A 17,875-nucleotide genomic window follows, 5' to 3' on the forward strand; every position below is an offset into this window, starting at 1 on the left:
CAATGAAATGTAACACAGTGTCATTTTCACAAGCATTACATTCAGCCATAAACATTTTAAAGAAAAGTGAATCAATCATGTAACACAAGACTGGGAATCTTTCAAAGGGTTCTGGTAAGTCTGTAAGTACTAAGAGCACAGTTTCAGTCAGCAGATCACAGAGCTTGAATTTCCCTGTTACTTTGCTGAGCATTAATTGCTTTGGTTATTCTAAAAAGTTTTCAATGCATGAATTCATATTGAAGTAGCATCCATAGTAAGTTTGCATTATTTCACATAATAACACTGTAATAACATGACCTTTTAGCAGGCTTGCTGCTTTTGGAAAAATTTAAAAGCCCTTCTTAGTGGATTATATTAAGTATATTAAAATGTCGCTATTAAGGCAGTATATATAACTTTATTCCTAAATTGAATTACTCTGAAAATAACCATTGAAAGCACTCTCTTTACTGACACAGCCTTGGAAGATATACTATTTTCAAAAGTTGGCAGCAAAAAACTTTCTGCAGAGACAAAATATAGGATTTTTCTTTATATGTGAGTGGGCTTGTCTTCGTTGAAAAAGAAGGCATGTTTTGATTGAGGGGCAATGGGAGAGAAAATCTGTACACAGATTCTGTGTATAAAAGGAAGTGACTTGACTTCAGAGTTATACCAACACGATTAATAACAAAACACTGTTGAGGATAAGAGCTGGTTTATTTTATTGAAACGAGAGGAAGACCTGCCTTTCAGTTTATAATTACTTTCCAAGTACGACTGCATCAATGGTAGACGGGTGTAGCAGTTTTTTGACTGTTTCACTAGAGGGCTCTTTAACTTTGAACAAAACCTAAATTTTCAGAACCCAGAAGATGACCTGGAAGTTAAAGCATGAATGCAAAGTGTGGAGTACGGAGAAATGCATGAGACTGCTTTTGCAGTCATGTTTCCTGACAGAAGAGACCAATGATACAGCAAAGAGTGAACCGCTGTCTGCTTGTAAATATTTTAGGGCACGTTAATATACACTTCTTTATTCTATCTTAGCTTCAGAATAATGCTAGTGTTTAAAAATACCTTTTTTCTTCGTTAAATTTGTGTCATTTTTTCAATATTATTTTATCAAAAATGCAAGTACCTAAGTCTTACACATACATTTTTAGAGAGCAACTTGTTGAGTTAATGAGAGAACTAACCCAGTCACGTCTTACCCCTCTGTTTCCAGGAAAAGGGAAGACAAGAATCATAACTTGTCAAAGATGTGGTTGTGATTCCCTGCAATATGCATAAAGCAAACTTCAGCGGTGAATTCTGCCATCTGCCTATCCAGGTAAACATGGGCTGCTGAGATAGCAACAACAGGAAAAAAGACTTCACATACCCTGTTTTATTACAAAACACATCCCTGCACTTGCTAGCTGTTTTATTAGTAGACTTTTGGGATTCTATATATTTAAGCAGTAGAGACTTTGAATCAGCTTGGAATTTCTGTCTCAGTAAAAGTGGACCACTGTCACTGGTGAGTTCTGGGATTATGTCTCTAATCCTATACTGTAATGAAATTTAGTGTATCTTTCCAATAAAGACACTACTTTCTAATATTCAAACTTTGCAACTACCATTGTATACTTTTAGATTAATCCTTGCAGACTCAGGTAAGTATTACTAGACACGAGTTACATTTTTTTAGAAAACCAAGCAGAAAGAAAAGGGAACTGTTTTCTTATATTTTGTTCACAGATACAAAGACTGTCAGTCTTTTAGAAATATATTCTTTTAATCATACACCTCATACTGTGCATGTACAGTCTTTACTATTTTTTGAGACCTACTGACTATGGGCAATCACTCGCACACCTGTGAAAAAGGTGATTAATTTGCTAAGCTTTTATTTATTTCTAAGAAAGGTGATACTGCCTCCTTCTTTTCTGGCTTTTAATTGCTATTTTGAGGTAACTGGTGGAAAAAAAACAACAACTCAAAACCCATATGTGCATATGCACAGAAAGAGAAATTCATACTGGTATATTAAGAGGATGAAGTAAAGGTTTGTAGTTTTCTGTCTGAACCTTTCTTTGACTTTTTTTTTTTTTTCAGTGAACTTTGCCTTCAGAGAGGATAAGAATTGTTGTAGCAATTCTTACCTGTGATCCAATCACGTTTGGAGAGGGTGCAGTAGACTGCTGCTGCTGTTGATGGTGGTGCTGCTGTAGCTGTTGTAGTGGTTGCGGCTGTGGTGTCTGTAGTTTGTTTTCCGACTGTGCCAATGGCTGTATTTGAAATTTACTATCTGGCTGTTCCTGCTTCACTATCAAATTCTTTCGAAGCTGTTCCACCACTCTTTTCTACCAGATAAACAAAAACATAAACAGATATGATTATGTTTATTTAGCTGCATATGTTAGAGCAGATAATAACACCTAAAGCATTTGATGTAAATAAAGAACTACTCAGAAGCGCAGTAGGAATTCTCTCTTGGAATTTTAAAAATTGGTGTTATCTAATGGTCAGAGTGCCAAAATCGGCCACAGAGTGCTGCTGTCCAGCAGGGTGGCCTAGCTGTCCTTGCAGAAACCCACCCCAGTTCAGGCTGTTCACAAACCACTGCAAGACCTCATTAACACATTAACATTAACTTGTTGACATTCAGATTCCAAAGTCTCCATCTTCTTCAGACATGCACCACCAGGCACAGAAACTGAGCGCAGAGAGAACCAGTCTGAATGTGGAGCGGGGAATAGGACGGGCATGGGTGTGTGGTCATTGTGGTCAATATTATTGTCATCTGAAAGAAACTCAGATAGGGCTATCTACATGGGAAGCAAAGTGCAGATTTATTTCTCTCAGCTTAAATGCTTCCTATTACATTACAGCTTTTGTGGAAGTTGAAATGAGTTCAAAGAAAAGTTTCTTCTCCTTGTAGCCATTGGGTATCCTTAGACAGTAACTCAGCAGGTCTAAGAGCAGACCAGGTGAGCTACAGGCTAATATACTACATTACCACATGGGAAGTAAGGGCTCACGATTTATGTTCATATTATACTTTAACAGAGACATGAGTGCAAACACCACAAGACTTTTTACCTTTTTGGGACATTTTTTCCAACACTTTAACCACCATCAAACTAGGATAGCTTTAAAAAGATTCAGACGTATACTTAAACCACCTTGATCAAGAGTAAATGTGTACTCCAAAATGGTTATACTACACAGCTGGCTTTGGAGGAGAGCAACAAATAGCGAACAAACATAGCAAGGGCTGGCCTGAGCAAGCTCTGTGAGAAACAGCCATGGTCAGAAAACCTCAGTCACAGCCTCACTGTGGCAGATGGGGCTGCCTGAAGCACTTCCACTTACATGGAAAGAAAAAGGAAAAAAACTCCTGCTAATACCAAATCTTTTGATGTTTGTCTTGAAGCATTTGTATTAAAACACAGTACAAAACACAAAGACAGAATGAAAAAAATAATAATCCAGCTATGTACAACTAACTGAAACAATCTTTTCCCTCAGATTTTTTTACAGAGGATTATGAAATTCTGAGCTAATGAAATACCTGTTCTTTATGTAGTTCTCATTCATATATTTTGCACTTCTAATTCTGGTTATGTTGCTTTTGATGGGTTAAAACTACTATGCCTAACACACGAGACTTGTACCTCTAATCTAAACGGAGACAGCAAAAGGTGCAGGATCCCAAACTGATGGATTTGAGAACTGGAACTTTCAAAAGCAAAAAACAACAAATCAACTAAAAAATTAACTCCTGCTTCATAGGATTGAAAGATATGAATTCATAGTGCTGACCTTTTCACAGAAGAGTGGATTTAACAATTAAGGGGTGTACAGGAGGAAGACTACCTGCCTTCTAAAAATTTCTCCCTGGTATTACGGTGACAGTACTTGCAGGGATGCACAATAGACTACAAAAACAAGAGAAACACAGGCCCAATCTCACTGAAAATTCAGGGAGCTTGTAGTGGATGGGAGAGTGAAGTAACTATTTTACACTGCATCTAGAAAAGTGCTACAAGCTGTCAAAACCTCAAAGCTGGAAATTGTTTGTTCCCTCCTAGAACAAGGAGAGTATAGAAAGCATTTTTCTAATTCAGATATTTTACATAGTTTTAAATAGCCTATGTCTATCAGTTCATTCACACATGTAATAACTGAACAATCATTTAAAATTGCTTTCTGAAAAGATCAACCATGTTAACATGCAAACTAAAGTGCTGTGTCAGCAAGCAGATAGAAGAGCTGAAAAGCATTTCCAGAGATCAGCCCGAGGGGGAGGAGAGGAGAACAGAGCGAAGTAGCAGAGGAAATACTGCAACATAACTGTGTGCTACCTGCCAAAAAATGGACTGCACGGGAGGCTGTCAGTAATTACTGTACCCATTCTGAACAGGAAGGGAGTTTTTGTCTTCCACAGCCGCCTGCATGAGAATCAGTGATAGGGTGCTCTTCTACCGATTCTCCAACTGGAGAAAAGCAGCAGCAATGGCACTATAATTCATTTCCATCCTGTTCTTTGCACTGGGAGGGAGCATTAGTGAAAGGATCCAAACAATAAAAGGAGAGAGAGGGGAAAGAGTGAGCCAGAGGCAGGCTGCAGGACTCCTCTGCCACCCACCCAGCTCCGCAGCACGCTGAGCTGTGGGGAACGCAGGACCGAGCGCAACTTTTCGTGGCACCTTGCGCAAAAACTGGGGCTCAGCATGTTTGGCACAAAATGGATAACACGAGCGGAACAACACTGCTGCTCTGGAAGCCTGTGCTAGTCTGGTAGAGGCTGCTGAGAGCTGCCAGGCAGCAGTGCATCCTGCCATCCATATCCATTATGCAGATATTAAATTGGAAGAAACATCTAATGCTTTTAAGATTCAGAGCAGTACAACTGAAGTTTGCAGAGCATGCCAATTGCTTACGCAGTTTATTAAGCTCCTTCTACCAACTGTCAGTAAAAATACCACAGTGCCACTACAGAAATCACTTCACTATCTGAAAGGCTGTTAGGATTACGTGCTTGTTAGCACTTATCAGAAGCGGCTCTGAACAACGTATTCCGAAATTACTTTGCTTAATTACTCCAACCAGAGCAGACCTCAGTGCCCCTACACAGGCACTAGGCCTCAGGCCCGCACCCGTCTCGGCACCTCATGTCCTCCTCAGCGCAGCTGCCGGGCCCGGGCCTGGATGCCGCTGCTCGCGGCTGCCTGCCGAGCCTCCTGCTCTGGGGGGAAAACGGGGGGCACTACAACAGCAAGTCTTGTCCATGGTGAGGCTTTGTACTTCATTAAAGCAGTGCTTTAAAATTCCTGTGAGTTATGCGGCTGCTCGTAATTCTGAATGTAGTTTGTGCTGCAGAACGGGAAAACTGTATGGCTGAAATTCACCAGGGCTGGCGCATAGTCCTGGTTATGCAGCTGGTAAAGCTGGGAGATCACGGTTACCTAAGTACCACAGAACCTTTAAGAAATATTCCCAATCACCACCATTTTTCCCTCCCATCCTTATTTAAGAATATTTAGTTCCTGCACTCTTATGGACAACTTGGAAATTTTAAACTGAGATTAACTCAGTCATAAACATATCATAAACACAACAGTTTTCTGTGTGTTAGAAAGCTCTAAAACCCACACATAGTCCTAATGTAGTTTCTTTTCCTGCAATGCTAAAAATATGAGAAAAGCATTTGTCTTTCATGTTCACTGAATTTTCTCCAAAGCCTCTGTTTACATCCAGAATGTGAAAGAAATTAATAATCACATCCTTTTGACCAAACTGCGTTCTACCTAAAAAAGTAATTGCTAGTCCTCTGCAATGGTTACGGTCAGACTGCTACAAAATCTATTTGTCGAGCAGTGCCCCGTAAGTATAATGCATAATTTAATAGCTCTTGCTGTCTTGACATCTTCATAACTAACCTCATCAAGAACTCTTCACACCACCGAGTTCACAGAGCCCTGCACATCTTATATGACCCTTTCTTAAAGGTAATAATTGTAATCAATACTGTGACATTTAGTGGTACCACTTTCTCATTCATGGTACAGGCCAGATCCTAACACAGCATTAGGAGATTATTTGTGTTTGATTAAGCAGAAAATCTGCTGCTGTCTCTCACTGGCCATCTATCTGTGCCCTGGTGATATAAGAAAAGGTGTCTTCTCTGCGCTCAGATCAAAACGATCATGAAAATACTGCTATAAAATAAGTTAAGTCCTTGAACCAAACTTAAAGCTTTATGTATACATTATTAGCTAAGCATTATTTCCACTTTAATCAATCAATTGATCAATTACAAAGTGGTACTGTGTGTACAGCAAATTTTAAAATACTAGATCCCTCCTTATATTTGCTAATGCCTTTTATTTTTCATCCAAGAAACATTCAAAAAAGCTTACCTATCTAAAGGAGGGTCTGTTATTAAACTTCAAAAATCTATAAAAGAGTGAAATATAAAAATTGAAAAAAAAAAAAAAGAGAGAGAGAAAAGTACTAAACAGCCTCCAAGTGCATACCTTTAGTATCACAAAACCAGAGCTGATGTGGTTTGAATTTATCAACTGCCTGCTCATGACCTGCTTTCCTGCTCCACCGATTCCAGAAGTAAACTATTAAGTGTACCCTGTTCCCTGTTCCCTGCAGTGAACAAGAAATGCTCTCTGGGATTTAAAAGTTGCCAGTTGCTGAGAGAGAAATAGTAAGAGGAAATTGTGATTTCAAATAAGCTCTAAATTGAGAGTGGGAAGGATGGAGGGAATTTCCCTGCTCTGCAATCTTCTTTTGCAGCCTCACGCCCCTCTCCTTGCCAGCCCCCGTACCCTGCCGCTACCCAATGAGAAGTGAAAGACCTCTGCTTTTACACAGAGTTTAAGGTTATTATTTAAAATGCCAAGGGTGTGCATTTTGGGAGTAGAATTTGGGAGTGGAAAGATTGCAAGCAAGGAGAGTACACTCATCTATTGGTTTAAGATAGCATCGGGAAGTTATGTAGTGAAATCCAGTTATAGAAATCCATGACACAGTATTCCACAACAGTGAATAAAAAAATGTTGTACAAAAACCACGGAATTTAATTCCATTGACAGATTCAGCAAAGCACTACAGAAATATTTTCAGCTATTTCTTTGATGACCCTGTATTTTTATCACATTTTGCACCTCTGGCTGTGCCTGACTCATACCTAGGTCTTTTTATCAACAACAACAAAAAATCGAAACCAACTAAATTAGAAAGAGCTTTATTCCCAGAAAAAAAAAAAGAAAAAAAAAAAAAAAAGAAAGAAAGAAAAAGTGTGGTGCAACTTCCTACTTCTTAAAGGTCTTCAGACTGCCACCTGTACATTTTAGCTGAAAAGGTTCTCTTGGGGGGGCAGGGGGAGGGGATGCTTGTGCTCTGTTAAGGCACGCAGCTACCACTGCAAGCAGTGGGACGGCGAGACTGCCTCCACCTGATGCCTCATGCCTTATTGGGCATTATTACTGAGACGTACACTATTTCTTTTTACAGGTTAATAACCTAATTCATATTTTTCCAAGTTTTGCTGTTGTTGTTGTTAAACATAGGTATCTTCACCACAGTGAAAGGCTGCATAGCCAACACACCATTAAGCGTCCCAAAGAGCACAACCTCCAATGTAACCCCCAGAAAACGTGGCTAAAAGCACTACAGAAATACAAGGGCTTTTCTGCGTGTCTACAAGGAGATGCTGAGGATGTTACAGGAACTGAATGATTTTCTTCATTCTACCACGATGAGCCAATGTAATACACTGATAAATATACTTACAGAACAGATGAGAGCAAGACAAATACACTACCATTAATTTTGCTATGCCCAAAGCTCATGAGCTTACTGTTGCAGTCTTGCTATCTTTAATGCAATTACTTAATATGGCAGAGGGTACTTTCTATAAAATGGAATTTAAATAATTTTTCACTGTATAAAAGTGTACTTTGCCATTTTGTCAGATAGTTATATAGCATTGGCATGATGTGAAAAGTATTTTTGTCATTAAAAATGCTGATAAACTTAATACACTTCATTATGTTGTAAACTATTTAAAACAAATACAACAGGTGTGGTTCTGATACAAATACATTTCACATATGAACATACCTATTAAAGGTTTTTCCTTTAGGATAGAGAAATACTTCTCAAAGTTGCTAGAAATTATTCAGACATGGATTATGTAAATTCTGAAAATAATGTTCATTCCTTCATCCCTAATGGAGGAGAATGCTTATCAACTTTTCTATTTTATTTAAAATTATAGGTAGATTTATAAATGAAAATGACTGAAAATAGCTGCTGTGCTATTCTGTTTTATGTGAGCTCCTGATTGCTTTATTTTCCGTACTGTGTCTTTTACCATTTGCAGCACCACAAGACCAATTAATTTTTTGAAGGGAATGCTGCACCGTGAAATGCCTTATGCATCACTGTCTTCTCATTTTAGAATCTTTACTGTTGCACAAAGTAGGGAACAGACACTGAAGTACTAGGAGCACTGCACATACTGTTTTCCTTCAGCTTATACATTAAATAAATATAATACCTCTGCTTCCTTACCCCAATACTTATGTTAATTGAAAGAAACTTGCAAGAACAGCTACAATAATCAAATAATGAAGCAATTAATGAATGGAGAATTAAGTATATGACAACAGGCAAAACAGAACAAGAAAAACAGTTTAGTGCAGTATTTGTAATGTAATTAAGGAGAACGGAATGTGAGGAATGAAATTAAAATTTTAATTTGGCAAGGTTTGACAAGTTTTTTTTTGTTTTGTTTTAGGTTTTTCTGCTTCCCAGAAATACTTCTGAGTACAAATACAGAATGGTGAAAAAATGTGGAGATCACCTCCACATGAAATGGCTAGGGAAATGAAAAAAAACAACAACAACTAAACTGCTGACTACCACAGAAAAGGTATTCATTTTAATTTTATCTTGCCCATCTCCATACTGACTTCCCACATTTGTTTACTTCAGGGAAAAAAAAAAAAAAGAAGAAGAAGAAAAAAAAAACTCCTTAGGAAAAAAACAAACAAACTGGATTGTGCAGAAATGCAACAAGGTTTTTTCCTAGTTTGATGTAAAGTACATTTCTATGATGTCTGATGGAACTTAGTTTTCTAGAAGTGTATAATTTGGTTTTGTAAAATCTGCCATGGACTGAAACTTGGTGTATAAAATCACAGCATAAAGATTACCATGGATTATTATTCTTATGCAGGAGAACACACAGGAATGACCCCACTGGGAACATGGTTCTCACATATCTATAGTAGCCAGCTATCTAAGCTAAACACCTCTACCAGGGAGGTACCACTGCATCTTTCCTCTTACCTATGATTTATTTCATAATGTGACATCCTTTAATCTGAATTTATCTGAATTAAATAAGCACAGTAGAGCAATATAAGTTAGTGAACTTATTTCTTATTTTACAAATGATCAGCCTAAATAAAACAGTCTGCTTTCTAAACTGATACCTCCTAATACTTTTGACTAGCTGAAATGGAAAGGATAGCCATCAAATAATTTTACAGCGCACTACTGCACAGTTAACACAGTCCCTTGAATAAAATATGAATCAGTTTCATCAGGATTCTTGTGCACCCCACAGCTATTCCCACGACTGAATCACACCTCCTCTCCTCCTTGTGAAAGGGAACACACACAGTCCATGCTCACACACTTCACGCATGATCGGAAGTATCAAGCAAGATGACTAGTTTTATGCTACCACAGAATGTAAACTCGTTTTTTTTTTTATGAACAGGAAGATCTGGATGCTCAGACAATATTGTATGAGAACCTGTTGATTGCTCTGATGTTGTCAACAGCATCTAATATTTCATTTCCACACCTTCTTTACAGAGATCACAAACTAACTGCAGAGCCTAGAGATAAGAGAAGGAATAAATACACAGAGACATGATACAGAGATACAGAACAAAGTAGACACTCATATTTACCCTGCACAGTACTAGAAAACACATAAAATATTTGCTGAAATTGAATGTGAACAATTTAGAACACACAGAAGCGATTTTACTCATTTCGTTTTGCATGCAGCATAATCAACCTGTATCAAAGATCACCTTCGCACTGTCCTGCTGAATCTCTTCCAGGGATGAGATGAAAAGTTGCATTCTCTTTGGTGATTTATCACTGTTGCTTGAATGGCAATGGACAGACTTTTTCCCTTTTTATATTGTCAGCCAAATACTCTTAAGCACTGATTCATTTAAAACCTGTCACTAGTAATATCACATAGCAACTGGTTGTTGAGCTCTACTTCATAGGCAGAATGAGTTATCTGAGCAGAAAGCTGTGGTTTCATTTCACCTAAGTGAGAGCTGTTTTTTTTTTTTTCCCATTTCCTAGACACTTAAATAGTATACGGACAGATATTCTGCCTAGCTAAACATATCTACTGTACTGTTCTCTTTAGTTAAACAAGCATGATCAAAACAAAGAAAAGTGCCTGCTTCACAGAAAAGACACGAAATTAAATCAGTATTACAGACCAAAATTGCTGGCCTTTCATTGTATCAAGGTTTGTGGATCAATCAACAGTGACTCCCTAGAGGAAAAAAAAAAAAAAAAAAAAAAGGAAAGAAAAAAAAAAAAGGTTCTTCCCAATTTAAATGGAAAAGAGAAGGAGGACTTTGCCCCTCTGCTTGCTTATCTCAGCGCAAATAATGCCTCACTAAGTAAGGCTAAAAGTACTGAACTGAAGATATGGTGAACTTCTACCTCTTTTAAAAACATCCAGGAATTCATTTCAGTTTTACCAAAAGCATGGGCAGCTACCTTTTTGAGAAAGGGTGCAGAGCTACTGGAGACAGTTCAAAGGAAAACCACAAACACAGTCGAGGACCCAACAAACAATGCTGCACAACGTGAAGCTTACTGGGGCCCAGCGTACCCAGTTTACCACAGACAAGGTTGAGAAGTGACTTCTCATTGAGTATAGGTATTTATACACTGACAAGACTTCTGATGATAGGAGGCCTTTAGATTCTCTGAGAAGTGTAAGATGATGATTCCGTGGTTGTGACTTGAAGGTAGACAAATTCAACCTTGAAATAAGATGCAAAGATGGTTAAACGCTGGAACACCTTGATGTTCGAGGTAATGGCCTGCCATGGTTTGAAGTCTTCAGGACACAGTTATGCAGCTTTCCAAAGGAAATGCTTAATCTGACTTTTGGAGGAGATTGTATAGTACACGTGCGGTGTAGAGGACCCTGGATCCTGGAAAACTTCTGCTCATTCCCTTCCTTAATGGGCCACAGGGACAGTACAAGTGCCAGTGTTGTTCTCGGCACGCTTCTCCAGTACTGAGCCACCACATAAATACAGCATAACTCTTTAGAATATGAACACGTCTAGGGGCACTAATGACCTGATATACTCAGGCTTGTTTTTTCATCTTTCTCTAAAACATGAAAAACTGGCAAAAAGTAGAGAAAAGGAGCTAAGCAAAGCATGCTAATCTTCTTCCTTTGATGCCTTTTATTGTATGCCCTGCTTACATATTCAGATTCTTATTGATTCCAGACTTGGAATGGGATTTTTTTTTCCCAGGTCAGATTTGCTGGGATGTTATTTTTCCCCTCCACTGCAATGCAGAATGTGGACTGCCTGCTAGGAATAGCTGGGCACATTTCCCCATATCAACCTGCTGACATTGCAATGGCCTTCAGAATAACTGGCAGCCCATCCCATTCTACCACCTGGTTTTTGGCTAAGGAACACAAAAACTTTTGCCTCCTAATGACGAAACTGTCCTAGTCTCACTGAAGTTAGATGCCACACAGGAGTACTGGGGTAGAATGTAATGTCTTCTAACACGCAGAAAGTCACAGCGGTTAATCTCCTTGTTCCTTTCGGTTTTGACGTGTGGCATCTTCCACCTACTTCTTAGATGCAGATTCCCAATTGATGTTTAATTATAGTCTTTTAAAGAAAAAAAAAATCTGACTGCTAGATCAAAGAGAAAAAGCATCTTACATATGTGATAGTTTTCAACAGTTGCATATCGTTCCTAAATTAATTAACAGGATCAGACATTAGTATCTAATCCCAAATTATGTATGTAATCTAATCTAAAATTTCAGTCAGCTCCTGGAACACAAATCCCAGTAGCTGTTCTTGCTGCCACCAGAGCCCTCTTCTATGAAAGCTTAATCCCTTGGGATTGAAATGCCTTAGGAAGGTGCCATTACTTCATCGCGCATGGTAACAGTAATGTGAGGAGCAGGAATGAAGAAGCCATATGTGGAAGACAAAGGTCTTTCTGGCTTGGATGGACACTTCACAGGAAAATACATTTGAGACACGATATATCAATATGGACAGTATGCAGCAAGAAGGAAAGTACTGACAGAGGCCATATAAGGGAATGTAAACATTCTTTTCCATAAGTTTGTACTACTTCTTCACACTGTGCTTGCTTGTTTGACAGTTATACCGTCATCATTTTAGACTGTTAAACCTCTGCTCTAGGGTTTATAAAAGATCAGAGCACTTGTCACTCTCAGTGCAGGTAGAGGGAGATAGAGTGGTTGAGCAGTTCATTTTTCTTTATAATTACACTCCATTAACCTTCCACATGAGAGCTCCCCCGTGCTTTCATACCAGCAGCACCAACTGGCTCTGTTTGATAAGGCTCAACAGAGTCTGCAAGACCTGCACGTGTAACAAAAGGGAGACTCCAGCACTGCAGACTTAGCAGAAGCCCGGCTGAAGCCCTGTTACTTAGCGCGGACACATTCAGCTAAATTACACACAGATGGACACCAGCCTCGCCCTACCCACTTCCCTCGCTACTATACTCCTTGAACTTCGTAGATACATGGTCTAGCATTTGAATGCCAAATGCAAAACCAGGGAATTATTCACTATAGGGAACTGAATATTTACCATGCTTTCACCTCACTGCGGAGACCTGCCAAGAGAAACGCATTTAGAGCATTAAAGCACACAGGGCAATATAAAAGAAGTTGTCATTACATTATAATTAGATCATGTTAGAGTATGCAACCAGCGTACAGAGAAAGAAAATTACTTTTTAAATTTAAATCTTTTTTTTTTTTTTTTATACACTTTCAGTATCTGGGATTGTTTGTTGTATGTTTTGAAGACCACACTGGTTAACAAACAGCATTATATTTATCTGTAACCTTCTCAACAGTGACCACATAAATGATAGGCTCTTCTAAAAAGAGAGACTTCTTCGATTAATAATGTATTCTACGGGAGTTTTAAACTCAGTGCCAGGAAAGCTATTTTCCCTGTGCATGAAGGTAGATTAGCATTTGTGTATACCAAGCAACGGTGTCGGCACATGCTTACGCAGATAAAAGAGAAACAAATTTGGAAGGAGGGATTGTAAACAATCTGGAATAGGATCCAAATTCTTTAAAAAAATAAATGAAACACTCCAAAATCTGCACTTTGAAATGACATTCTATACTATGCATTGGAAGTTTTAACTATTTAAAATGTTTTCACAACATAAAGTTGTATTCAAAATTGGCCTATAGAAGTGAGTGACGGTGATGTTCATTTTGCTATTAGCTCCAGTATCCTTTCCCTTCCCTCTCCTGGTGTTTAACATATGGTGATACTGGCATCTGCATGTATCTCCATAAATAAATATAACTTACTTCTTTCCTACGGTCAGTTTCCCACCTTCAGCTATTTTGAAATGATCTGCTGTTTTCTATGCCTTGGTAACTGTGAAGTGTCTGAAACAAAATCTGTTTATACTGCAAGCCAAGATACGAATCCAGCACTGTCCTTGTTCAGAACAGGACAGGAATTTTATTTCAGAGTTCTGGTGAGCGTTGCCAGAGATTCCCATCAGTACCAAGGAAGCAGAGGTGGCACTTTATCTTGTAACAGAAAGGTAAGCACTGCTGCTGAACCTACCTACAGTACCCCGAGGAGACTTGATTTTCAGAGCAATCATTAAAGGCTCTTAATGTAAGTCCCACTTTCTACATTTAAGTAAGTTTTTAATGATTTTGCAAATTTTCTTAAATTTAACCTAAAGACACCAAACCTGTCCTTACTGAAATTTAACTTGTGTCATTTAAGCCCATCTATTATATGACACAAATTCAGAATCTATGGATGTGACTGAGCACAGCAATTCCCAAACCATCAAGCTGCTGTGTTTGCCTCAGGAAAGCGGAACAGTCAGAGGACAGTTAGTTCTTCTCTCCAAGACAGGCTCATTCAAAGTGGAAACACAAGTACTTTTATCGCATTAATTTCTTGGATGAACAATGAATGCTGTTGCAGGGATGCATTTGATATCAACTAAAAGGCAAGACAAATTTTGTCAGATGTAATTTCTCTACTAAAGATGATGTTCATTCTCAAACCTAATAAATCTAAACCAATGTAATTAGGACACTGAATAAAATTATCGAAAGCATCCATATCTCTTGTTTTTGAAAAATGTATCTGCAGCGGTTCAATGCTGTAATGCAATGCGATCTTGTTTGAGCTGGGATTAAAATTTGTCAGGACGGTTAAGGAAGGCAGAATCTTATTTTTGCACCACACTCAACTCTTACTTCTGTAATAAAGAATTTCTGTGTTTTTGAACTGTATTTAGTGTCTCTGAAACTTGCTCTCTCATTTTTTTGGAGTATGGATTGGAAGCATTGAGTACTGAAACTGTTTTTTAAAAAAAAAACAAACATTGCAGAAGTGCTCCTGCTTCCTTGGCCATCACGGCTAACAGCATTTGGAATACTCTTTTCTGACAAGTGGACCAAGTTCACCTCTAAAAAATGCAATATTGCAGCTGATGGGACCTTTTTGTTTAACTCTTCAGCTGTGAAACGTGCCTCTCCAGAACTTTTCAGCAATATTTGTTATTTTCCCAACACCTCCTAGAAAATATTTCAGAAGGAAATACTTTGCTGTACAGTGGCCCGTTGTTCTCTTTTTACAGGAGACCTGTCAAAAATAACGCAAGTAGTTTACCTTTTTTGTTATGTCAATAAAGGAGATCTCTTGAGAGGTTTGGAGGGCCACAAGGTGGGGAGGCAGATCTTTTATCTGTACATACAGAAATATGCAGTCTGGTGAAGGACTCCTAGAACGGAATTGCTGTGTCTTTTTTCTGTAATAAACCCTGGAAGACTTAAGGACTGTTGAGATCACAAATGTAAATGCAAGAAACCCACGTTAAATGTTGGGAAAAGAATCTTAGTCCAAGTGGCTGAAGCTCTGTGTATTTTGGGTGATTTTTTTTTAGGAGTATTTTTGTTAACTGTTGTTTTGTTCAAGCTTTAAAGAGAGCCCATGAGTGCTACAGATTTAAAATGAACTCTAAAGAAGCCTTTGATGAATTTCTATAAAATTCTCCAGAGAGTTTTCTGTCAAAGAGAGGTAAGAAATAGAAAATAGGCTCTCTTATAATTCCTCCTTATGAAATACTAAATATATAATAAGTGTGTATTTAGGGAGAAACCAAGATTTCTTCTTTGCCTCTGCAGGGCCATATTATATTTAAAAGGCAAATTAAGTTTTTTTAATGATGATGGCAAGAATTAAACAAAAATGACTGTATATTTGCACACGACGAAGAGCAAGGGTTGTTGGTGGGTTTTTTTTTTGAGACCATATGCGTGGTATCGCAGAGAACTGGCAACATATTGCTGGATGAACACATTTTGTGCTACTAACCAGTCTGACCAGCTAAACCTGCACACAGAGGTATCAGACTCGGAAATACGACTTCATTGGGCCTAACTCAGCATTTCTTGCATGACAATTCAGCTGTGAATATGTTTGCAAGCATTAGCTCAGAGCGCAAGGACTTCTAAAAACAGCATCAGCCAGCCCCTCTCGCGCGTGTCTTGAAAGACACCTCTCACACTGGTCTCTAAGAGCTGCAAATCACAAAATAGTAGTTTTCCTCCCCATGGTTTCGCACTGATGGATTTTTTCTTTATCTTTTTCTTTCTTTTTTTTTTTTTTTTTGAAAGAAACACATGTTGCGCTGTTGAGAAAGGCTGAAAGATTACAGAAACCTAGCAACTAAAGCACGGGCTGCTGGAGCAAGCCATCTTGCTTTGTGCCCTCGGCTCTGGCAACTTCACTCGTAATGGGGTCTCAAGCCCCGCTATTCACCCAGAGAACTACCCTAAAGCAGCACTGGCTTGGGAACCAGAGCCTCATTAAAGTTTCCTGCACATGATATGTACTCCTCTTAAATTAAATACAGATCAGCTCTCGTGTAACCCTCCTCCTTAGGTAACATTTCTAATATGAGGGAGCTTCACCACTGGGGAGCAGGTGAGGTGGGCGCTGAGGTAGGGGACCATGAGAGGGAAGAAGCAGCTGGGCTCTCATTGTCCCTCCTATCGCTTCTGAATAAAGCAAACCTGTGCTGAGATGTAGAGGTGCTCTGGGGGAAAAGAGCCTCAGCGTTCCTTTCTGTTTTCTAAAAACCACCACAGGGCACACGTTCAAGAAAATAAAGCATATTTATTTGCTTGTTTTGATAAAACTATCCTCTGTTGTATTTCATCTCGAGCTGGGGCAGGATGTGAGGAGAGGAAAGAGGCTTTTAAAAGATCTATTTTACACACCCACACACGTATCAGTAAATACAAGCAAGGGCACGAAGTAACTGGTGATCTAACTTACCTTTAAAGCGAGAAGCACCAAAACCAAACTCTGAGAAAAATATTAACCAGCGGTAATAAAAATGTCAGTGTCAGATAGCTGGTGCAGAAACGCAAGAAGAAAAGATTGAAATGCGCAAACAGAAATATTTGACTTGGCGCTGTATAGGCAGAATTCATTACGAGCGGAGCAGGATCTTCATGGTAATCGTTTGGCGAACCATATATATGTATTTATATATATACGCTCGTATCAAAAACACATTTAATCCAAAACACATTTGTCAGTCTACACAGGAAGACAGTCACGCTGCCATTGATTGCTAGGAAGCTCAGATGGAGAAGAAAAACAAGCTCCAAAATAATCAGGAAACACAGAAAGGAGAAAGAAGAAGCAGGTGCTCACAAACGCAGGGCACTCAGGCACAACGTGAAGCTGAACTGAAAAGCAGCAAAGTCTGGCAAGCAGAAATTACTCTTTTCTCACTGGCAGGCAAGGCGTGCAAGAGAAAGCAGTACACTTTATCAGGCTGACTTGGAAAAAAGGGTGTGCTTTCGGTCACATGAACCTGTTTTAAGGTCCCTCCTCAGTGCTAAGCTAGGACTATGCCCTGAGAGGCGGCTAAGATGACACAAGGAGTGCCGGGTACACTTTATCTGAGATTTTTTGCAAGGTATCAAATACGTCCACATGTCATATACACGTATGCAAAAACTGACCAAGAAAACATGCTTGATTTAACCCTGCGGACACTCTTCATTGTTTTCCCTGTTTTATTTTGTTGTTTTGTTGGTTGCACAATTAGCTTGTGCACTCTGCAGGGCAAAAACCCGGTCTGCAAAAATCTTTTGAAATATTTAGCACGCACGGGTCCTACGTAAATGACAACAATCACTCAGTGGCCTTTTCCTGCTCTGCATTTCGAGCACATTCATTATGAGCTGGATGAATACTGCAGGATTGTAGCGTTCTGCCTCCACATTCCTCGTCTTCTTCTTCCAGTTTACCAGAGCGATGACGAAACCGGAGTTTTTGCTCCGAGCCTTTAACGCTTTCAGTGCAGGTTCTCCCGCCAAGTAGCTCTCTGAACCGGAGCATCCATCTTTTGCACGGGGGCAGGAACTGATTTCCCCAATCAGTTTGAAGCAGAGCAGAAGCCTGCCCAGTGACCCACATAGCTCGAGAAGCTGCACAGGCCGCGGAGGCTATAGAGGCAG

The 17,875-nt window shown here is 39.1% G+C and overlaps 1 protein-coding gene across 9 annotated transcripts in view; it reads right to left on the reverse strand.

Annotated features, from left to right (window-relative positions):
- PHF21A (PHD finger protein 21A) overlaps positions 1–17,875 on the reverse strand; it is a 132,549-nt gene that overhangs the window by 25,302 nt on the left and 89,372 nt on the right. For all 9 annotated transcript variants that reach the window (XM_084520817.1, XM_084520811.1, XM_084520819.1 and 6 more), the window contains one exon: positions 2,130–2,330. In XM_084520817.1, the coding sequence (XP_084376943.1) occupies positions 2,130–2,330 (201 nt within the window). The remainder of the gene's footprint in view (positions 1–2,129; positions 2,331–17,875) is intronic.

Source organism: Aythya ferina, assembly GCF_964211825.1.
Source record: "Aythya ferina genome assembly, chromosome: 5".
NCBI lineage: Eukaryota > Metazoa > Chordata > Aves > Anseriformes > Anatidae > Aythya > Aythya ferina.